The sequence below is a fragment of the Akanthomyces muscarius genome, chromosome 5 (genome assembly GCF_028009165.1).
Source record: "Akanthomyces muscarius strain Ve6 chromosome 5, whole genome shotgun sequence".
In the NCBI taxonomy this organism is placed as follows: Eukaryota; Fungi; Ascomycota; class Sordariomycetes; order Hypocreales; family Cordycipitaceae; genus Akanthomyces; species Akanthomyces muscarius.
In genome coordinates, this window is record NC_079245.1 from 3,246,243 (window position 1) to 3,268,467 (window position 22,225).

The 22,225-nt window shown below is 55.4% G+C and overlaps 7 protein-coding genes across 7 annotated transcripts; 3 read left to right on the forward strand and 4 right to left on the reverse strand.

Moving 5' to 3' along the window:
- Positions 1-305: 305 nt before the first annotated feature.
- LMH87_010412 (uncharacterized protein) lies at positions 306-1,656 on the reverse strand (the record flags this gene model as incomplete). The annotated part of the gene is made up of 2 exons (XM_056197569.1): positions 306-1,380; positions 1,451-1,656. 2 exons carry the CDS (start codon positions 1,654-1,656, stop codon positions 306-308), a joined length of 1,281 nt encoding a protein of 426 aa, XP_056054605.1.
- A 426-nt stretch (positions 1,657-2,082) lies between these two features.
- Positions 2,083-3,237, reverse strand: LMH87_010413 (uncharacterized protein; the record flags this gene model as incomplete). Its single annotated transcript, XM_056197571.1, has 1 exon — positions 2,083-3,237. One exon carries the CDS (start codon positions 3,235-3,237, stop codon positions 2,083-2,085), a length of 1,155 nt encoding a protein of 384 aa, XP_056054606.1.
- Positions 3,238-3,509: 272 nt separating this feature from the next.
- LMH87_010414 (uncharacterized protein) lies at positions 3,510-4,139 on the reverse strand (the record flags this gene model as incomplete). Its single annotated transcript, XM_056197572.1, has 1 exon — positions 3,510-4,139. The coding sequence occupies one exon, from the start codon at positions 4,137-4,139 to the stop codon at positions 3,510-3,512; it is 630 nt and encodes a 209-aa protein (XP_056054607.1).
- Positions 4,140-8,053: 3,914 nt separating this feature from the next.
- Positions 8,054-8,911, forward strand: LMH87_010415 (uncharacterized protein; the record flags this gene model as incomplete). The annotated part of the gene is made up of 1 exon (XM_056197573.1): positions 8,054-8,911. One exon carries the CDS (start codon positions 8,054-8,056, stop codon positions 8,909-8,911), a length of 858 nt encoding a protein of 285 aa, XP_056054608.1.
- Positions 8,912-9,440: 529 nt separating this feature from the next.
- On the forward strand, positions 9,441-12,955 carry LMH87_010416 (uncharacterized protein; the record flags this gene model as incomplete). The annotated part of the gene is made up of 4 exons (XM_056197574.1): positions 9,441-9,519; positions 9,587-9,996; positions 10,052-10,120; positions 10,772-12,955. 4 exons carry the CDS (start codon positions 9,441-9,443, stop codon positions 12,953-12,955), a joined length of 2,742 nt encoding a protein of 913 aa, XP_056054609.1.
- Positions 12,956-13,758: 803 nt separating this feature from the next.
- On the forward strand, positions 13,759-15,724 carry LMH87_010417 (uncharacterized protein; the record flags this gene model as incomplete). The annotated part of the gene is made up of 2 exons (XM_056197575.1): positions 13,759-14,065; positions 14,214-15,724. The coding sequence occupies 2 exons, from the start codon at positions 13,759-13,761 to the stop codon at positions 15,722-15,724; spliced, it is 1,818 nt and encodes a 605-aa protein (XP_056054610.1).
- A 639-nt stretch (positions 15,725-16,363) lies between these two features.
- LMH87_010418 (uncharacterized protein) lies at positions 16,364-18,244 on the reverse strand (the record flags this gene model as incomplete). Its single annotated transcript, XM_056197576.1, has 2 exons — positions 16,364-18,088; positions 18,149-18,244. 2 exons carry the CDS (start codon positions 18,242-18,244, stop codon positions 16,364-16,366), a joined length of 1,821 nt encoding a protein of 606 aa, XP_056054611.1.
- Between the last annotated feature and the right edge of the window lie 3,981 nt (positions 18,245-22,225).

Sequence of the window (22,225 nt, forward strand, 5' to 3'; positions counted from 1 at the left end):
CGGCTGGCTCAATAGCTGCCGTCTTTCAACTATTAATCATGAACTTGGCAGAGCCTTCAACAAATTGGCCTGCATTGAAAAAAGACATTTCATTTTTGGTCCCATCTAAATCATCAATTCATTAAGCTGAATAGCGCATGCTTTTGGTATCGTTAACATCCACGCCCTCCAAAAAAAAATATAACCGAGGCAAGTTTACCCAAACTGCGGCCTAAAAGTGACGGCCCGTATCGAGGCCAAATATACATGCGCTGCAAGGTTGGACTCCCGTCAAATGTTAGCGAGGGAAGTCGGATCTCCCTCCCTTATACCGACTCCTCCCACAACCCTCTCAACCCCATCAGCGCAATCGGCACCGCCTCGTCCGTGTCAACCGCCCAGCTGCCCTGCTGGCCTGGCAGGACATTGACCCAGTGGTCAAACAGCTCCTGCGTCTTGGCGCCGCGGATGCGAAGCTCGGCGAGGTGCGGGTCGTGGGCGGCCGCGAGCTCGATGCCCCGCGGGCCGCCAAAGACGACGAGCAGGTGCCGAAACGACGGAGCAGCAGCAGGCGTGCGCGGCGACGAGTTGTAGGCTGCGCCGCCATCATGTCCGTATCCTCCGTTGCCGTAACGGCCCCGGTCGTGGCCGTGCCTGCTGTGGCCGTGCTTCTGCTGCTGGGCCTCGCGGTGGCTCGCCATGGCCTGCGACAGCGGCGTGCCGCGCTCCGAGGTGCCCACGCTCAGGTCGTAGCCCCCCTCGTACGGGCACTCGGTGAAGACGCCCGACAGGTTCGCGCTCCGGCGCACCGCGTACCCCCAGTAGAACCCGCCCTCTGTGCGCGGGGCGTCCGGATGCGCGCACGCCGGATTCTGCTGCGCATCCGGGCTGTCCATCCGCAGCGTGACGCGGGTGTTTGGGGGGATGGCTTCCTCGACGTGCACCAGCCCGCCGAGCCCCGCGTCGACCCACGAGCCCTCGCCGTGCGATGTGCTCTTCCCGTCGGCCTCCTCGTTGCTGCTGTCGGCGGCCGGCACCGTCACGCCCTCGACGTACGGCAGCCAGGGCGCCTTGGCGTGCGGGTGGTGCGGCATGTCGAGGGTCGGCAGCAGCGCCGTGTGCCGCAGGTTGGGGTGCAGCGGGAACAGCCGCCGGCGCATAAACGGCGGGCACTCGAGAAACGAGAGCACCTGCGCGACAAAGTGGCACGGGTCCGTGTCGCCCGTGTAGGAGTCCACGCCCGGCGCGCCGTCGGCGCCGGGGAAGCGCGTGAGTGTGCTTTTGCCGCGCGCGGCCGCCGGCGCGTCGTCGTCGTAGACAATGACCTCGTCTACGCAAAAGATGGCGAGGGATCGGGCGAGGCGGGCGACGGTCGCGAGGCGCTGCTCAGCAGTTGCGAGGCTGCGAAGCGGTGTGTTAGCATCTCCAGGGCAAGTGGGTGGGAGACGGGGTGAGGGTGGTAGAAGCGTACTTGCTGATCATGCTGCCCGGCACGGCAATGGAGATTGTCCATTGGCGGCCGCCGCGGACGGGCGCGAACCGCTTCGAGGACTTGCCGCTCGCGAGAGGGAGCGTGCCGCTGTGAGATCCGACCTTCGGCTTCTTGGCCTCGAGCGCCGGTAGCTGGCCGTCGCTGGCGGTAAAGGCGTGCGCGAACTTGCGGACCTTTGTCGGCATGGTCGCAGAAGCGAGTGAGAATGCGTCTGTCCAAGGAGTCGGTCTGTGTTTTTTTTTGTCGGTTTTTGTTCGTTGATCTTTTGGGTGTTAATCAAGAGCGAATTGGCGCCTTATATAGCAGTCTTATGAGCAGTGAGTGCTGTGCGACGCCGATGCAGTGTTTGGATGTTCAGATATTCTGCTTGCCAAATTTCTTGAATTTTTTCTGGCGAGAGTCGCGAAGGGTCCGCTAGCTACGACGCGGGGGTGGGGCCGGGGGGCCGGAGCCCGCTCCGCCGTGTGAAGAGGACGTCTTGGTCGCCAAGTCCATAGGCGCCTTCGTTTCTCAATCATTTGACCTCTTCGGGAACGGATAATATTGAATATTCTTTTCAAATATGCAGGATACACGGGTGCTGCGGACCATGAACGCTTCGACATGAGAGCCTAGCTGTCGATAACCTCTACCAGTGGCCGACCATATTTGACGAGTACATGCCACATTAGTTTAAGTTCCTGCAGAACATTTGCAAATTTGCCACGATCTTCCCAAAGCTTTGGATTCTCCGTGAGGGACTGAACGGCTATTCCCAGACAAGCTGCGTCCACCAGGCCATTCGGCCCCGCGATTCGCTTTGCTAGCGAGGGCATCGTCGGTCCCCGGAAATCGGGCGGTACCTCTTCCGTGCGGAGTGCAAATCCACCGTGATACCGGATAGAAAATCCATAGACGGATGCCATATCACACAGATGCTGTCCGACGGTTGTGTCACGGAACGCGGGATCCACCACCAGGGCATCGACATCACGGCCAAGTAAAACCTCACCATGAATCTGCGCCTCTATCATGTGGTCCAGATTATGGGCCGCCACTCTACTATCATACAAATCATGGAAATCTTTCTTCAAATCGCCCAATCTCTCGAAGAGTTGGCGCGGACGCATCTTTTCTACCCCCAGCGCAAAGTCCCGCGTGAAGCTCTCTTCCATGAGCGCCGCAAGGATGGCGTCCAGCTCATCTGCCGTTCCTTGGTACTTGGGCTTCTCCTGAGATCCGCCAAACGTAAATGTGGATCGCATCGTCACATGTGGCTTCAAAACGAAGAAGCACGACCCAAATCGCGGGGCCGGGCCTTCTGCGTTTCGCACGAGGTCCAGAGCCCCGTATCTCGGCCGCTGCGACGCCGTCACGCCGTCCATCTGGTATGCTCCCTGAAAGAGATGGCGCTCCCACTCATCGCGCAGACTGCCCGGTTGCGCGGCGACAAGACCGTTGGAGATTCCCGTCTCAAACTGGGTCTTATAGATGCCGTCTTCCAGAAGAGCCTGCGCGACAAGCCGGCCGCCTGCCGGCCGGTCGGGATGAAAATGCAGAACAACTCGGGCGTGATGTTTGATGGCTTCCCTGGTCTCGCTAATATCAAGTTCGGAGAGATTGGACATGCGGAAGATATGGGATAATGTAGACTGTGATTCTGGCTTTAGATCAACAGCCTCCACGCGGACGCTTTCAATTGCCTGCTGCTGGCAAGGCGCCAGATTGATGGCGGTAGTCTCCATGGCAAACGACATTTGGTCTGTGGCGATTATAAAAAGGTCCATAGGATGTTTCGTGCAGTATTCAAGTCAGATTTCATGTTGCCCATGAGTCACCGCGGCTACTGGTTCAGCTTTCAGCTCTAGCTCCCCAGCCGCACACCAACAGCCATGACGACATCAAGCTGCGCTAAAAAAAATACAATGATAGATCGAACACGAAACACTGAAAACCAGTTCTTGTAGTGGCAATAATTTTCGAGCAAATTTAATACTATATAACGTCTGACTTCTATATACAGTCGTAGCTGCACTACATCACACACTCTCTCGGCCCATTAGCTGCGTCCTAGATCAACGTCAAGGTGGCTTCCCTTGCCGCCCCAGTAGGAGCATCCACCCTGAGTGCCATCGTTGTTACTGTGAGCGCCTGGGTTAGAGCCGCCGCAGTTGACGAGGTGGTAAGAGCCCGCGTCGCCGCAGTGGTCGAGGCCGGACTGCTTGCAGAGAAAGACACACTTGCTGAAATTCGCTTCACAGCCGTTGTTCGCCTTGATCGAAATGACGTTGCCGTGGGGGTTAACCTCGCGGGACACATCCACGGTGTTGCCACTCAAGGTGTTGAACTCGCCCCAGGTGTTGTAGACCAGGCCGGCGTTGCTGAGGAAGGTGGCGTGGTTGTTGAGCGCCGCGAAGCCGCCAATCACGTTGTTGGCGACCGACACGACGATGCTGTTGCCGATGTTGGGCAGGGACACGGTGATGTATGGGCGGCGGACGTTGACGCACATGGCCTGGTAGTCGCTGTCATTCTCGAACAGCCAGAGGACGAGAGTCACCGGCACGGGCGAGGGTTTCGTGGCCCGGTTAGTGAACTTGAAGGTGTTGGGCCCGCCGCCGCCGATCCAGGCCTTGTTGTTGGACTGCAGGGAGTTGATGCCCTGGCCGGCCATACCAATCTTGGACATGTGCTCGCAGTCGGCCTTGTTGAGATGGGGCTGCAGTCTATCGCAGCCAAAGGCGGCAGCGGATTCTACGCCGAAAGAAGAGTCTGTCTCATTGGCCCTGGTGAAGCAAAAGGGTTACTTTTGCGGATGGGAGCAAGCATCTGAGTGCGGCACTTACATGTAGATGGGGAGCAAGCCGGCTGTGGACAGACCAGCAAAGGCGTAAACGACCGCGAGAAAGGTAGAGAAGTGCATGTTGGAGTATCTCTACAGATCTCTCTAGAATACCTTGTCTTGTATGGACTATCTTGAGGTTGACGAGAAGCCCGTACAAGGCTGGCCGCCTCTTTATAGATGAATTACCTGCGCCGAAACGTTCTCTCGCAACGATGGAGCTAGCGTGGCAAAGACTCGTCGCAGAATCAACCCATGCTACAAATATTTCCATTCTGAGCGATTAAACCTTACATTATCCACTCGGACTTACCTCGATACCAGTCTGGACCAGTCTCGAGGTTGTATTCGATTAAGACTTTGGCACTTCTAGTCCTTAAGCATCCCAACAGGAAACTGCATCCTGGCCACCTAGCGCTTCCATGAGCACGGAGTTTCCTTAAAGGATGCCAAGTCCTCCGTCCTTATCTTACCTTATTTCCCGCGGCCCGAAAAGATAAGCCAAGAGCAGATTAAACTCTGACGAGGGCTTCGCAACCTGGCGGTCCATGTAAGTGGGTAAGAACCGGCGCGCTAGGAAGGCTCGCACGAAGGATCTGTAGGAACACGGTAGGATCGAGATGACGGTTCAGCTAGTCTAGACACGTTCCTGAATCGATGCGAGAGCAACGGTGAATATCAATCACTTGTTAATCTGCAGCGCAGCGCAAATGTAGCTCTGCGTCTTTCGGTATATACGATCCGCATAGCTGACTGCGGTCAACAGGGCGGCGAATACAATTCTCTGGAAAATTTAAGTATTGGACGGACTATCCTCACAAGAGGATCGGAAAAGATGAGGTGAGACGGCAGACCCAGGCGAAAGTCCAACAGATATATGCTTCCCAGTCCTAGGGTTCCTGGGCTAATTAAGCCTAATTTAGGTGCCATGTGGAAATGAGATCCGCGAAGCCTGCTAAAGGCCAGAGTGTATGGCTTGCTTCCTGTTCCCCGATTTCCTCACAATTACTTATTATTTGCCATTTGCGTCTTCAAAAAAAGTGCCTCGCTTTGCACAGATAGCCTCGTGGCATTTGGCAGCTTCCGAGGGGCCGTCTTGACTACTGTTGTATCACGGGATAATATAGAGCTGGAGAGGTAGGCGAGGCTGCCCCTAGCGATCCTGGCGAACGCGCGGATCTATTCATCTGGACGTATCGGTAAAAACACAAATGAAATAAATGAATAGAACAAAACCCGCACCCCCCCCCCCTTCAAGAATGTGCACAGAGGACTCGCAGCTATCGTTGCCGGAGGGTAAGCTAGTTGCTAACATGGACTTGGTTTGTGGGCCAGTGTAAGCATAGCTACGGCCTAGAATCTGACAAGCAATTGTGATCGAGATTTTTCTTCTACATCGGCGAGAGACTGTTCGGGGCAAGCCCAAATATTGAGTGTCAAAAGGAAAAAGGAAAAGTTTACTCCGAAAGGCGTTGAAGGATCAATCTCTGTGACAAGGAGCATCGCCCGAAGGAGCTCGATGCGAACAAGGCCTGCCGCTTGTAGACCGGGTACAGAGCCAGGCCCGCGTCGGGTCTAGTCCACCTTGCGCAGCTCGTTGTTTAAACTTACTCGACTTATTTCGCTCAGAAAGGCTTATGTTTAAGCGCTTTCTTCCTATCTTAGTTGCGTTCCGACAATTCCGAGTCCTGCGTACAGGATATCGGTCAGCTAAGAAATCCGCGATTCAACAGAGTTCGGCCCTTGCGCTTTGCATGGCCCTATTCTTGCAGCTGCATGTTACCCCTCTGCGGATATTTCTCTTTCCTCTAGCGCAAGTCCGAAATCTGGTGACAATGCTATAATCAATGACGTCTTCGTCGGACTTTCAGATGTCTCGTCTTGAGACTTGCCGCGAGCCTCCTGCTCCGTCAATCCCAAGCAGGGGATTCGTACTGTGACAGTTCGAATCCTTCTGAATCCTGTTAGAGACAGCTTCGAAGTCAAATTTGCAACAGCTCAGTGATTGCCTTGACCTCTCTAGTGTCTAGTTTTTTATGAGAGGCGCAAGCTCATAGTGCGATCGAAAGTAGAGAAGGAATGGATCAGCGAAGCCTTTGAAGACCCCTTTGACTATCCCTTGACAGCATCAGTAATTTTTTTCTCGAACGTTGCTAAGACCACAACCAGTGCAAATATCTGACAGATCGTGTTGCTTTCTTAGCTTCTCCCGAGGCGCTCAACATGCTCGATGACGGCGCAGCGCCTGCCCCCTTCCCCTACCCTTATACTTACTCTCTGGATGCGCAATGCCCAAACTCCGGAACATTGAGCTACCGAGTCGTCTCCTGTACAAAAAAGAGACTTACGGATCGAGATCGTGACAAATCGAGGGTGGTGTCCGGTAGTGCACAACGGTCCTTGAGTAGGTGAGACATGATACCGGCATTTCAATTTCCCCGTTCTTCATCACATTCCAGGAAGAGGTTTCCTGTCAGAAAAAAAGCCAAGTCAACTTACCGGTGAGATGGTAACTCCACACGAAAGCTTGTATTTGCAGATCTTAAGCAAGTTTGAAATGCCATATCCAGGTGCATCTGAGGGGGCAAGGGGGATGTGCAGATGCAGCATGTCAGTACCGTGCCACCTCTGTTTTTGGGGGAGGGAGCTGATCGAAATCGGAGAATTCCCGAGATAGTACACTGGGTAATTGGCCATATCTTTTCGACGATCTCTGGAGACTTTTACTTCCACGACGCTTTGCTGAACCATGGCATCTTTAAAATGGGCGATGAGCGCTACTACTTTGCTTACAAAGGACATCTTCAATGGCATACTGGTCAAACGAGATAGAGCTGCTTAGGTACACAAGCAACATGCTCCCTAGATTCCATGGCTTTTCTAGGGAAGAGCACCTCTTTCCACGGTTTCGGTTGCCGAAACTCTGCGGAGAGCTGAGCCATGCTTCTCTACCACCATCGCCATGCTTCTCTACCACCATCGCCATGCTTTACGATTGCTTGCTCTAGCCCTTTTTTTTCATGATTAAAGACATAAAATGTGACGTCAATAATAACGGATTGTGCTGCTTCTGTAGGCACATTCCTTTTCTGGTGCGAAGGGAGATTTTATGTCTCACAAATTTAAGCGCCTGCGCACCGTCTTCTCACCTGGACGGCGATCTAGCGATTTAGGCCTCGTGTCTCAGAACTAGGAGCAATGAAATGCTCTTTTGAATTCCAGCATTGGGCGCAGAGGTAAATCTGTACTTGTCGATCCATGCCTTCTGTAGTCGATTTTCGGCAATTCCTGACCAACATTGGACGATTCCTCACCGTTCATGCAGGCATACCGGCATTCTTGGGCCTGGCGCAACAAGAAAAAGGTGAAGCGGTTGGACGGACACCATGTGTCACCCACAAAGGCACCTGCTCAAGCTTGCCTTATTGACCCAGATACCAGCTGCGAGCACTGTTAGCCTGGCTGGCTGGCCGGCAACTGGGTTTCTGAGCTCTAGTGCCACAGCAGTAGGATTGAATGGCATGCCCCAAGTTGACGATCTCTCTAGGAGATGGTTAAAGTCCTGAGACAGCGTGCGACGGATTGAACTACGCTCCCAGCGAGCAACTCTGCGATGGTCGGGGAATATAAAGAGTCGTCGATGTTTCCCGTTTTCTTACACTCCTCTCTCCTCAGCAGGCTCATCTACAATCTCATCTGCAATTCATCGACTCACCTTTACAACCTAACCCATACCAACTACAACCAACAAATTAGTCAACATGAAGTTCTGCGGCGCCACCATCATTGCAGCTTGCCTTGCTGGCACTGCCATTGCCATGCCCACCATGGCAGGTCCCATGTTCAACAACAAGCAGATGGAGCTGATTGAGATGATCAACAACAACCGCGTCAACATCCCCATGGACCAGAAGACTGCCGAGATGCTCGACGGCCTCATGGACATTGTCCGCTGGCAGCAGGCCGGCATGCCCGCGGTCGGCGGCCCCGCGAGCGACGTCGCCGCTGCAAATCCCACCAGCGCCATGAGCGCTGTTGCTTCTGCCGTCCCCACCGGCGCCTCTGGTCTCCTCGGCGGCGTCGAGTCCGCCTTGTCTGGTGTCCTCGGCGGTCTCGGCGGTGCTGCGTCTGCCGCTCCCACTGGCAGCATGACCGCGATGAAGCGCCAGCAGAGCGCTACCACATCCTCCGCCGCTGCTGAGCTCACCGGCGCTGGCATGAACATGGACGACATGGGTGACATGGACGCCATGGCCGCTGAGATGGAAGCTATGGCCGCTGACGAGACTCCCGAGAAACTCGCCGCCCGTGCGCCTCCCGCTGCTGGCGCTGCTACAAGTGCCGCCATGAGCGCAACCCCCGCTACTCCTACTGGTGCTGGTCCTGCCCCAGCGACCACCAGTGCTGCCGGAGGCGCTGACTGTATCTTTAAGATCATTCCTATCATCGGCCCCATTCTGTGCGGTGGTGGTGATGCTGCCAAGGGTGCGACTGGTGCCGTTGGGGGTGCCACCAAGGGTGCCACCGGCGCTGCTGGCGATGCTGCCAAGGGTGCGACCGGTGCTGCTGGTATGGCCAAGAGATTCAGCGGTGTTGTTGGCCAGGAAATTGGCATCTAAGGGACAACAAGCCCAAAAGAAAATCAAATAAATAAATACCAAATTACCTTACGAGCTATGATGTACCATCAGATAGTGCTTCAATGAAAGAGGTTTAATGAAAAAGGATCATTGTAATTTTGAGAGTGGTGTTTGGTTTGTGACAGTGCTGCCACTCTCCTAGCTTGCGCAGCCTTAAGGACTTTTCAGCTATCACTTGCGGTCGGCAAGGAGCAGGCGCCTAGTCTTCTCGATACGCCACTTAGTCTGGTATGGCTCCTAGTTTTATTGCTCCTGTGTATGCGGGTGCAATAGAGCAAATGCAAAGTATCTGCCTGGCCATGGATAGATGAAGTAGACGAGGTCTCGGGAGTGCTTCGTGGTGTTGAGCTACGCGGCAGAATGGCCGACCGCCTGCCTGATTCGACTCTCTGTGCCAGGCTGCGCCATTCGTCAGCAACCGTGTCCATGGCCGATACCTGATCAACTCATCTTTCTTCCAACGATTTCCTCTGCATCATTTCATTTGCCAACAACTTCACCTCACACAATGGGCGCCACACAGCATATTGACGATCAGGTGGAGTGGGACCATGTGCTCGAAAAGACACAAGTCGTGGTGGTTGACTGTATGGCTCATCCCGCAGAAACGCTCGGTGATGCACAAGACCAGTAGGCTAACTTTCGGTCGAATAGTCTATGCCGACTGGTGCGGTCCCTGCAAAATGATTGGTCCTCACTTTGAGCGCCTGGCCGATGAGTACGCCAAGCCAAAGAAGATGGCCTTTGTCAAGGTCAATACGGAAAAGGGCAGCATTGGACAGATGTATGGCGTTCGCAGCCTGCCAACATTCAAGGTTCTACACAAGGGCATCGTCGTCGAGACCGTCACCGGCGCGAACCCTGCGGCCCTGGCCGGCGCCATCGTCAAGGCCAGCAAGCTCGTGCAAGGCGGTGGCAGCGCCGAGGTCTTTGGCAACCGTGGCCAGACCCTCGGAGGGAGCGGCAGCAGCGGATCTGCCCTCAGCAACATAAACTTCGATCCCATATCTATCGTTCACCACATTATCACTATTATCGGGCTCTACTTGGTGTCCTTTCTCTCGGTATGTCATGGATGGAATGCAGGTGTGCCGTTCGCTAATCGCCTTGTATCAATAGAGCGACGCATACAGATCCGCAAAGAATTCATCTTTCAACATTGAAAATAAGAAGAGCGATACTCGTGTGGTAAATGGAAATGCCGTGAAACCAGCTGCGGCAGCACCTCCCAAGCCAAAGACTTTCAAGACATTAGCAGATTTGAGTTCGGAGTAACATGTACGTTGTGGACTTGTAGAATAGACTTTTCGAAATGATGCTTCTCTCCTAGTATGCCTTTTCAGCTAAAATGCCAGCCTTTATTATGAATTGATACATGCAAATGAACAATGTGAAATAAGCTGCCTGGCATGTCCAGCTCTTAATTGATTGCCATAGAATTTTAGGTGGCCACAGGCGCGCTGATGGGCCCAGTAGCGGCCTATCAGCGACCCCTAAATAGCAATGACCAGCACACGTGATAGCGCGACAGAAAAGTTGCGGGAGCTTTCTGTCTGGACCATTTTTCTTCATTTGCAACAGGCAGCAAGCGAAAACATGTTTTCTGTGGCTGGCATACGGAGTACGTGCCCCAGATGCTACAGAGCCACTCTAGCGGCCTCGCGGCAACATAAGGCGGATTGCCGAGGGATTGCCCAACTACAAAGACTGCGCCGACAGACTGCGGCACCCCCTTCAAGTCGCAAAGCGATTGCGGCTCGGCAATTCTCGAATTCGCGAAACGTCAGGGGCGCATCGGCGAGCAGCGAAGCGTTACAAACCACTGAGGATATCGAACAGGTGGTACGCAATGCCAAGCAACGATTCCGAGACACATTGCCCAAGGGCTATCTGAACGAGGAGGAATATCGCCTTTACGAAAGGCTATACGGCCCGCCGCTACGGGAGACAACACCCGAGGATGTTGGCATCCCAGAGCATGCCGACATGGGGCGCGCGAATCCAGATAGCGAAGGGGTCTTGCTTCGTGAGCTCGACGGTGGCGAATTCGAAGAAGTCAACTACGAGCTGGCAAAGCAATCTGTCGAAGACGGCGAGAGTGTCGATAACTTTGTGTTTGCGAAAGAGCCAGGGTACATTGATATTGTTGCGCGAAGCGACAGAGAGCGCATCGCTTTGGAGCAGCTACAGGAGGATTTTGAATCAGCCGCGCGAGCTCAGGAGGAATCTGCCGACGAACTGGAGGAGCCTGACGAAGCTGATGATCGCAATGGCACAGAAGGAGAGACCTCATGGGCGACTGGAGATTATCCAACCTCTCAGCCAACGTCATACGGAGAAGCTCGCCGCTTCCATCCTTATACACTGGAGGGCCGCTTTCACGACAACCCGGTGGAGATTTTGCTCCCCCAGGAGCGCCTGGTAAAACCTTTACAGTCGCTTCTCGGGAGAACGCACTTGGATCACGTCAAGGCAGCAGCAGAGTCGGCGTTTGGAGGCAGAGGTCTGCCGACATCCCCCGTCACACCATTTGGCCTACGAAACGGGCACATGGGTGGAATCGGCCTACCACCAGACTCGAGGCACATGACAGAGATCGAGGCAGATGCTTTTCTGGCTGCCTATGTTCCGGGAGCTTACGCCAGTGCCATGTCAACGCTACGAGAAGTAAGGAAGCGAATCGGTGGTGACTGGATCCAATCGCGGCTGAAGAACAACGGACCGGGCTTGAGTGTGCTGGATGCCGGTGCAGGAGGTGCAGGCCTCGTCGCCTGGGAACAAATTGTGCAGGCGGAATGGGATCTGCTTGCAGAGAAGGGAGAGGTTGAGGGTGACAAGGTCCCTGGCAAAAAGACTGTTGTCGTTGGGTCAGATCGACTACGCGGGCGCCTAAAGACATTCTTGGACAATACGACATTTCTTCCACGCTTGCCAGACTACATGCACTCGGGTGCCATGAAAAGCGGCCAGCACCTGGACTCCGGAGGCAGCGAGCCGCAAAAACGCAAAAGCTACGACATCATCATTGCATCGCATTTATTCCTCAAGGAAAAGCAGGACCACTACCGGCAGGCCGTTTTGAACAACCTCTGGACGCTTTTGAACCCGGATGGTGGTGTGCTCATTGTCATGGAAAAGGCACATCCGCGTGGTTTCGAAGCTGTTGCCCACGTACGAGACACGCTCTTGAAGCAATTTTTACTGCCGCAATCTGGCGAAAACCCGATGAATGCGGAAAACTTCAACCCTGCGTACCAGCGGGAGCTCGAGGCAGGCCGGATCCTTGCGCCATGCACCAACCATGGCACATGCCCAATGTACCCAGAGCCAGGCAAAAGCAAAGGACGCAAGGACTACTGCCACTTTAGCCAAAGATTCGTGCGACCTGCCTTTTATAGCAAACTGCTGGGCAAGGAGGCACACAACCAGGGCGAAGTAGAGTTTAGCTACGTCGCAGTCCAGAAAGGCGTGCAGACAGGCGAAGAGCAGGAGAGTAAGAAGCTCACCGAGGAAGCATTCGCCGGCTACGAAAAGGCCGAGGAGCAGCCCGACATGCAGACGCTGCCTCGTATCGTCCTGCCCCCGATCAAGCGCAAAGGCCACGTCACGCTCGACACGTGCACGCCGGACGGCAGGCTGGAGCGCTGGACGGTGCCCAAGAGCTTCAGCAAGGTGGCGTACCACGACGCGCGCAAGTCGCGCTGGGGCGACCTTTGGGCGCTGGGAGCCAAGACACGCGTGCCGCGCAGCGCCCGCGCCGGCACCGGCGTCGACACGGACAAGCAGCGTGCGATTGAGGCTAAGAAGGCGCAGCGCGAGGCGGCCCGCGAGGGCCTGGGCACCGACTGGCAGGTCAAGAGCAGGCTCGGACGCGGCAACAGTCGGACGAGGCGGCAGGAGGATCTGATTCGGCAGATCATGGAGGAGCAGCACGACGACGACAAGGAGATTGACAGGGAGGTGGACGAGGAGCTGGCGGAGATGGATCGTGAAGCGGAGGACGAGCGACGATCTAGAAGATGAAGTGTTTAGATGGCCGGTGGAAGGAAGGCCTGTGTATCATGTCACGGCCGGCGGCGCATGATGATGCGTTTGCATGTGCCTATCTGTATCATACTGTTATCACGGGGGAGGATGTGCGGGGGCGGGGGCATGTATCAACATTGCATATACACTTGTACGATAGGGACATGGAGCTTGGGGCGAAAGCCAGCACAAAAGCTGGGAAATTGTATAGATGTGGTGTTTGGAAGAAGAAGTCTGATAATGGCAACATTTGCATCTCCGCGTATCTGCAAAACCCTCGTGAGTCTATTGGGCGGTTGGAATTGAAGCGGCACTGATTGGGCGCCGATAGCGCTATCCGCCCCCCCACAAGGCGCAATGGCGTCAACTGGGGCTCAGAATTGGTGATGCAGCCCAGCATGGGGCTCCCCCGAACCAGGAGGAGCACGAGAGCGACAAACCGTGCATCGGCTGCTCGGGGTTTTTTGTTTTTGTTTTGTGTTTTGTGCAGCTCGATATTCTTCATTAATTTTACTCCTCGTTTCATCATCTGCTACAAGATACGTTGCGTAGTGAGCTGTACGCGTGGGCTGTGGCATCTTTCGAAAACAGCATCGACAAACTCTATCCGCCAAGCCAGAAATTCCCATCCCACCAAGACGGGCAATTTACACCACCAGAGAGCTAGTGAGCTTTCCCGCCCGACGAGCCGAGGAAAAGGCTTTCGGGCCTCTCTCTTTTATTTGCCTCGTCCCCTCGTTGGCAGCTTCTCTTTCTTTCTCTTCTCCTCTTTTTTTTTTCTTGCGACATCAGATACCACAATGGACGACGAAACACCCAACGTCCTCCTCGCAGGCCTCATCTGCAGAGGCAGCGTCCACCTCGTCGTCGGCACCAACCCGCTCGCGGCCGCCCGCTGCGCGCAGTCGCTCCGCGCCGGCGCGCGCCCGATCCTCATCGCTCCTGCGGCCACGGACCTGCACTACGGCCTGCAGGCCAAGATTGACGACGGCAGCGTCAAGTGGGAGCAAAAGACGCTCGAGGACGGTGACTTGTTCCGTCTGGGCAGGGAAGAGGTCGGTGGCGTGGTGGATGCCGTCTTTCTAACGACGTCCTCCCGCGATACGAGTACGTTTTTTTTACAGTTTCTTATTTTTTTTTTTCCCTGTGCTTTTGTGTTGCATGCCAGTCATGTAATTTGAAGAAAAGAAGAAGAAGAAGAAGAAGAAGAAGAAGAAGAAGAAGAAAGGAAAAAAGGCTAACAAATACAAACAAGACACTCACGTCTCCGCCCTGTGCAAGCGCAACCGCATCCCCATCAACGTCGTCGACGCTCCCGACCTCTGCACCCTCACCCTGCTGTCCACCTACGCCGACGGGCCGCTCCAGGTCGGCGTCACGACCAACGGCCGCGGGTGCAAGCTCGCCTCGCGCATCCGCCGCGAGATTGCCGCCTCCCTCCCCGCGCACCTCGGCGCCGCCACCACGCGTCTCGGGCTCGCCCGCCGGCGCATCATCGAGCAGGACCGCCTCCTGGCGACGGGTGACGGCGGCAACGGCGACGACGACAACGACGACTCTTCGGGCCAGAGCGCCGCGTTCAACAGGCTCGTCACGGAGGAGACCGAAGACGTCAAGACCCGCCGCATGCGCTGGCTCAGCCAGGTCTGCGAGTACTGGCCGCTGAGCCGCCTCGCGGCCGTCACCGACGACGACGTCGAGAAGCTGCTCTCCAGCTACCGCCCCGGCGGCGGGGGCGGCGTCGCCTCCTCGCCGCCCACCCTCCGCGAGCCCGGCAGCGGCAGCCCCCCCGACAGCCACCGGTCCCCCAAGCTCGGCCGTCTCGTCCTCGCCGGCAGCGGGCCCGGCCACCCGGACCTCCTCACGCGCGCCACACACCACGCCATCCTGGCCGCCGACCTCATCCTGGCCGACAAGCTCGTCCCCGCGGGCGTGCTCGACCTCATCCCGCGGCGCACCCCCGTGCACATTGCCCGCAAGTTCCCCGGCAACGCCGACCGCGCGCAGGAGGAGCTCCTCGCCGCCGCGCACGCCGGCGTCGTCGCCGGCCAGACGGTCCTGCGCCTCAAGCAGGGGGACCCGTTCCTCTACGGCCGCGGTGGCGAGGAGGTGGCGTACTTCCGCGCCCGCGGGCTCGGCGACCGCGTCGCCGTCCTGCCCGGCATCACGAGCGCGCTGAGCGCGCCGCTGTTCGCCGCCATCCCGCCCACGCAGCGCGACGTCGCCGACCAGGTCCTCATCTGCACGGGGACCGGGAAGAAGGGCGCCGCGCCGGTGCCCCCCGAGTACGTGGCCTCGCGCACCGTCGTCTTCCTGATGGCGCTGCACCGCATCTCGGGGCTCGTGGCGGAGCTCACGACCCCGGTCGAGCTGCTGCTGCAAGCCGGCGGCGGCGGCGGCGGCGGCGGACCGGAGGAGCAGGGCGAGGACAAGACGCCGAGGCGCGCGCTCTGGCCGACGACGACGCCCTGCGCCGTCATTGAGCGCGCCAGCTGCCCCGACCAGCGCGTCATCCGCACCACCCTGGGCCGCGTGGCCGAGGCCATCGAGGAGGAGGGCAGCCGCCCGCCGGGGCTGCTCGTCGTGGGCGCGGCGTGCAATGCGCTCGAGGGCTCGCTGGAAAAGGGCCGCGCGTGGGTCGTCGAGGAGGGCTTTCGCGGGCTGGATGGGCTGGGGGCGTTGACGACGGGGCTCGAGGAGATGCCGGCTGCGGCTGCTCCTGCTTCTGCTCCTGCTCCTGCTGCTGTTGCTGTTGCTACGTCATGAAAAGGGATCGGCAATGTTGATTTTTTTGGTTTGAAGCGGTCGAAAAATGAAGCTTGTGAATTGGAGTGGCACGATGCATTGCTTGGCGATTGGGGCGGTTTGGCGTTTGGTTTGCACATATACACATAAACATAGACATTTTACATACATTTATACAAGTTACAGATCATTGCCTTCACGACAAGTCACTCAAAGAGAGTTCTCTGACATACCATGGTTCAAGCGCAATCAGGCTTACAAGCACGGCTACAATACCATCACTCGACTGTTCAGGGCACCAAGGACATGGACAAGAGTCACCCTCATCAAAACGAAAGTCACCTTGCGCGTAGACTAGCACCAGTTTAATGGTTTAACTCAGAAATAGATTCGGCATCACACTGTGATGCCATGATGCGCCCGTTATATATGCAAAGTCTATGCGGCGCCACCTTGGCTGCTCGCTCTTGGTATGTCCACAAGTATGAGGCTCTTCACTTCGCTGTATGCCACGCACTTCTCCCCGAAAGATCCTCAAGTATATACAAATAGAAAAAAAGACTAGGCAATCGCCCTCGCCCAGTAAATGAAATAGAAAGTCTTATCCGTTTCAAAGAATAAAATGGTATAAAAGATTTGTCGCATGCTCGTGTCCAGCCATCACCATGTGAAGCTTTCCTCGACAAAATCGATAACGCTATGTCCTTGGACGGCACGCACAGCAGAACGCACATCATCAGCAAGACCACCAGGGCCGCAGACCGTCACGCACATGGCACCAACTTGCTCTTGTACCTCTTTGACAAGGAGCAGGTGCACGTTGGGACGACCCGGAAACATCTTGACGGTGGAGCTGGAGCTGACAATGTCGCGAGGATTTTGCGGCCGCGTGACAAAGACTTGGATACGCAGAAGATCCTTGCGGTTAGGAATGCGAAGGATCGCGTCCATGTATGGACGGACCCATTCGAGGGACTCGTACTCTCGAATAATCCAGACCAGCGTCAATTTTCGTGTGGCGACAGTGCCGGCGTTGTAGCCGTCCAGAAGGTGTCGAAGATAGGAAATTTGGTGAGTTATGCCAGTAGAACCGGCAAACAGGACGCAATGTCCATACGAGTCGAGGCAGTGATGGCCAGCATACGGTCCCTCGAGGGCAGCCTTGATACGGACGCCGCGGACAGATCGACTTGCCTGCTCAAACAGTTTACGCGTGACACCAGTATGAGCGCCAATGATGAAGGACACGTTGGTATAAGCGTTGGCTCTGTCGACGGCGTTGAGAGGCTCCTTCTCGGCGGAAATGGGTAGGGTATGGGTTGTTTCGTGCTCGACCCAAGCAACAGAGAATGGGTGGCTTTCCCAGCAGTTGATGCCCCAGAAGCGGAGGTAGGCGTGAGTGCCGGGCTGAATGTTCATGTATCGCGGCAGGCGAACAGTGACTCTGGTGACTTCGCAGGGCATGGCCTCGCAAAGAGCGTCGGTGAAGCCCTTGTCGGACCAATTCGCGTACATGAGGCGAACGAATCGAGCCAGACGGTCAAGCAGCCAGAGCATCACGACAGCAATGATCCAGGGCAGCTGCGGCAGGCCTCCCACGTGTACGGTCGAGGTAGCACAGTGTAGCCAAGTGCAGACGAAAGAAATGAGCGCAAGAACGATGTGCAGGTTGAGAAATGTTTCGTAGAATGCGTGGCGCAAAGGAGAGACGCTGAGTAAGAGGAGGGCAACTAGGGCAGCGGTGCCGACAGTGCCAGAGCCGATAAACCATGAAGCGAGTATCTTCTTCTGAACATTGCGCCAGCCTCCGTCAGCCACGGCTGGGACGGCCCACGCAGTGGCGTGAATAAAGGTTTCGATGACAACAATTCGGCCCATCCATCTGTGTAATAGATTATACGTGTCGAAGCTGATTTTGAGAAGCGCAATGAGCGGGTTGTTGCGACCAGCCAGGATGATGAGAGGCACCATATTGACGAGGGCAAGAACGCCAGATCGGCCTCGCAGCTCGGCGCAGAAGGCCCATTTATTCTCGTTTTGCCAGTTGAGGATAAACATGTACGTCAGGTTGCTGCCGAGATAGACTATGATGATGAACATGTGTAGTCGCGAGGGTAGCGTGCCAACGTTGATGGCGCTAGAAAGACGAAACTCGCGGTTGTGTCGCTTCTTCCAGAGAGGCGCATAGATGAGGTTCTTCTTGAGGCTGGGCATCCAGCTCCATTGTGAAACTTTCCAGTAGCCCTGCTTTTCCCTTGGTACGGACATGGCAGAGACCTGGCGCAACTTGGCCCAGAGAATCTCCACGAGTCGGATGGCCAGGATAATGACACCCAGGCCGCCGAGGGTTAGCCAGAGGGCGTCCTTGAATACCATATTCATGGGCTGATTGACTCCATTTAGTGCTGTGTAATAGGGTGCTATTGTCGAACTGGGTTGCTCTACCTCTTCATTTGTGCGCATGTTGAAAGTGTGGGTTGTTGGCGTCGTCCCCATACTGGCGAACCGGTCGGCGAACCGGCTATGGTCGGCGGCGTTCATCTTGAATGGACGGTCGGGAGGACGGAGGGTCGGCGCGAGAAGAGAGCAAAGATTGCGGTAGAATAGGTCAAGAATAAACAGAGACGAGAGAGTCGGGTGGTCTGAATTGCGGCCTCCAAACCAGGGAGGCCGTTGGGTGCTGATGAGCCGTGGGTGTAGATTCGTAAAAGCCGTTGTGAACAAGAGTTGTTCTGCCAGGCTATTATCAGGAAGAAAATGGCATCATATGGCCGACCGACTGAGAATATAGTCAGGTGGTGCAGCGGACGTGTTTTGAATAGAGCGAGGTTGGCGTGTAGTGAAAGTGAGAGGAATGCTCGCGTCGGGATGCCCCAATCCCCACAATGAGTGCTAGTGAATCAAGGCGGCCCAGGAGGTGGCGTGGGTGATTATTTCCTTTTTCGAAGCTGGCCAGCAGTGTAGAAGATGATGGATAAAAACGGCGAGAATTAAAACGATTGATTCGAAAACTCGATGGAATGATTGACGGATGGGCGACGCAGAGTAAATGGAGGGAGATTTTGTGGTCGAAGAGGGGAGCGCTGCGTTGCGCAGTGATGCAGATATGGCTGGCTGTATACCAATACAGGACAAGGGCGGCAAAAGTCCAGCCAGAACAATCCCTTTTTGTTTATCGGATTTTCGTTTTGTCCAGATGCGGAGGTTTCAGAAACGATAGAAAAGAGAGGCTGCAAACTGGCAACGGGAGCACAGCAGCGACGCAGAGACGCCACGAAAAAGAAGAAACGACTGGATGGCGAAACAGACAAAGAGGGGACAACGGCTTAGGCGGCGGAGAAGGGCGTAGGAAGGGGCTCCCTCCGAAAAGCAAGAAAGGGGATTTCAACGTCGAGTGAATCAGAAATGAAAGCCACCAGGCAATGACGATCGGTGGGCTTGATACGACGGTAGGGGCACGCTAGCGGGGGACGTGAAGGACGGGCTGGCAAAGAGATGTCGATGTCAGGACGCACAGGAGGGAGGTGCAGAGTTCGAAATGGAGGCCGATGTTGGCTATATGTAACGGCCGTTTGAAGAGCATGAGATGACGACAAAGGGAGTGGAGGAGAAGAAAAATAATGTCATGGAGGGCTTTTGCTTTGGTGACGAGGTCAGAGGCGAGGGTGCATTCCGGCGAGTGGGTGGTCGAGGGGGCCTGGGGGCTGGCGACTGGGTTACAGTGGCCCGACGGGGCCCCGTCCAGGGGATTTCCCTTGTCCACCAGTCCACCAGTCCACCAGTCCGCCGGGCAGTCCACCAGAGGCCTGTACCTGGCACTAAGCCCAGGGGATACAGCGGGTATAGCCAGGGCCTAACCTGACTTTGCTGTTGTTGATACGGGTAGGCTGACTTGACGGCGTCGACGGCTTTCACGGCATCTGGCTGAGGCTCTGCTACAGTACCTGGACATGCGCTGTGCCGCTTCCGCTCGGGTACTTTGATGACGAGTATCTCGCCAGCATTCGATAAGCTATTTCGCTGCCACGCTGCTTTTCCACCACTGCATGTACCACCAACGCCGCGCCGTTTGCCCGCCAGAGCTGTCCCTCCAATGAGGTCAGGAACCTCGCCTTCAGGTACCCTGCCGCCCAGACGCTACGACAAGACAAGACAGCGCCCCTGCCAAATTGCGCTTCCGTCCAGAACCTTGGCAGAGCAGATTGCTTGCGTTGCCTCTTCATCAAACCCCGGGTTGGTTCATCCCTCCAACATGCCACCAACGTGGTTCACTTGCAAAATCACCCATAATCTCATCTAATTCTCCGTTTCTTAGGTTCGTCTGGTCTCGCCCGTCCGTCCATGACCTATAATAATTAGGCATCTTCATTTATGCAGGGGCTCGTCGCATGCAAACAACCATTGCCCGCCTTGGCCGGGCCGCAGTGGCTCTCACTCGTCTTGAGCCTCTGTGCTCCGAAGCACCATCCGCCACTCAGAAGAAGGCATCGCCCACTGCTCAGCCCGAAAAAACAGCATTCTGAAACCCGCCACAGCGGAGTGCCATGGTTCAGGGGTCGCACGACACGATCGTGTAGTGGCTTGCCTAGTCTCTGCCAACCCATCGGCTAACTCTGTCTGCTCTAGTTCCTGCCCCCGACGTCCAAACAGGCTGACGTCTGGCCGCCATTCGCTGGCGTTCAATAGCGCCTCTCTGCATGTCTTTCCTGCATTCGCCTCGATCTGATACGTCCTCGCCCGTAGGCGACGCCTCGAAAAGAAACTTCGACAGCCATTCGTGCCGACACCATGTGCTCTTCACCAAACACACATTTCGAGTCTCGCCAGCCGCTGCATGTTACGATTCGTGCTCGGGCAGTGTCTCTTGTTTAAAAAGCAGACAACGCCATGCGCAGATGGCGACACATTGACTCCTTTTTGTGCCGTCTTTGCCGACACCGCCGACGACAGCTCGCCCTTCCCTCGACTCGCTACCAAAACCTCAAGACCCCCTTGCATGCCGCCCAGAACGAGATCATGTCCGCCCAACACGCGGCCGCAGCATAGACTATTTCCCTCCTATTAGCAAAGGACCGCCAAGCAGCCACAACTGTCACACACGCACAGCATGGTACATTGTTTTAATTGTCTGCAATGCAGGTATCCATTCGCCTCAGTATCCGCTGCTTTTGTCTCCGCCTGCTATTACTATATCTGCAACGGTCCCACGCTGTACTACTTACTGTCCCTCGAAAATTAAAAAGAAAACCTCGGAAACAATTGTAGAAACGCCATATATGTTTGTGAACAAAACATTGGCGAGGTAATTCACGCCACCATGCTACGTTCCATTCAATTAAAGAAACCATCAATTACGCTGAGACAGCGACAACGCCTTGTTAGCTGATACATGCGACCGTGAACTGGTCACTTGGCACAACATGGCCATGACTGGAAAGAGATTCCAACAAAGAAGAGGCCCATGCCACCGAAGACAGGTTCCAGATCAGCATCTGAGCACAAAGTGACGTTGGAAATGACATCGCCTGGAGAACAATGGCGTGGCAAAGTGCCACGCATTCCAGTTGGCGACTGGATTCCAGGTGTTGTCAGGTCAATCGGCCAACGAAAACGGCGTTGCGAACCCTGGAAGGTCCTGCCGCAGAAAGCGCCAGCCACGCTGAGGCTCGGCCGATACATCATAGCCAGCTATGAGATCATGCTGATAGTATTCAAGCTTATAATCTGTAATTATGGCACGAGTGTACCTGCAACTGTCATTTTTCTCATCCGACGCTCGAAAGACCCCTGTCTGACCTCTACTTTGGGTTCCTGGTCGCTCGTCTGACGCTGGTGCGCCTGGTCTCTCTCGGGTAAAAGGGATTGGATACTGTCTACTACGTACTGTCTACCTTGTCGTACTTGTCCAGCTCTTTTACGCGTAGCACGATTGATATCCTGCCGAAAGTTATTTAGGCATCAAGCTCAATCGAGTAATAGTTTGGTCTAGTACTTATGTTGGAGCAAGACCAAATTGTTCATCGCCTGCGCAAGTACATACACCTTGGTCAAAGAATGGCATGTGTTTTTGTATGAAGTGTAGACGGAAGATGTGAATTTTTCCTTTTCCCGAACTGAAAGGGGATTTCGCCGTGTTTCTGGGGGAGTTGAAACGCTACAGAAATTGTGTTGAAGTGACGGCTGTAGCCCACTAACACCAGCCGATAGATCGTAGTGTAACGCGACGGAACAGCAAGCACTGCCCCTTCATCAAAGACGTCAGAATGATTGTTCAGTAGTTGATTTTGAGATTGATTTCCAATGCTAAGTATTCGCCCATATTTCTACATTTTCGTCATTGAAAACAATAATGCTGCTCATTCACTGTAATTGTTAGGCAGAAAAAGAATCCTGCCTCAGGCACCAACAGCGTTCCACTCCGAGAACTGATCGCGCAAGCTCTCTGTGCCGAAGTGATCCGGCAGCTTTCCAGGGAAGAAGCCATTCAAGATTTCGTCCCCCGCAGCCATTGAACGTCACATC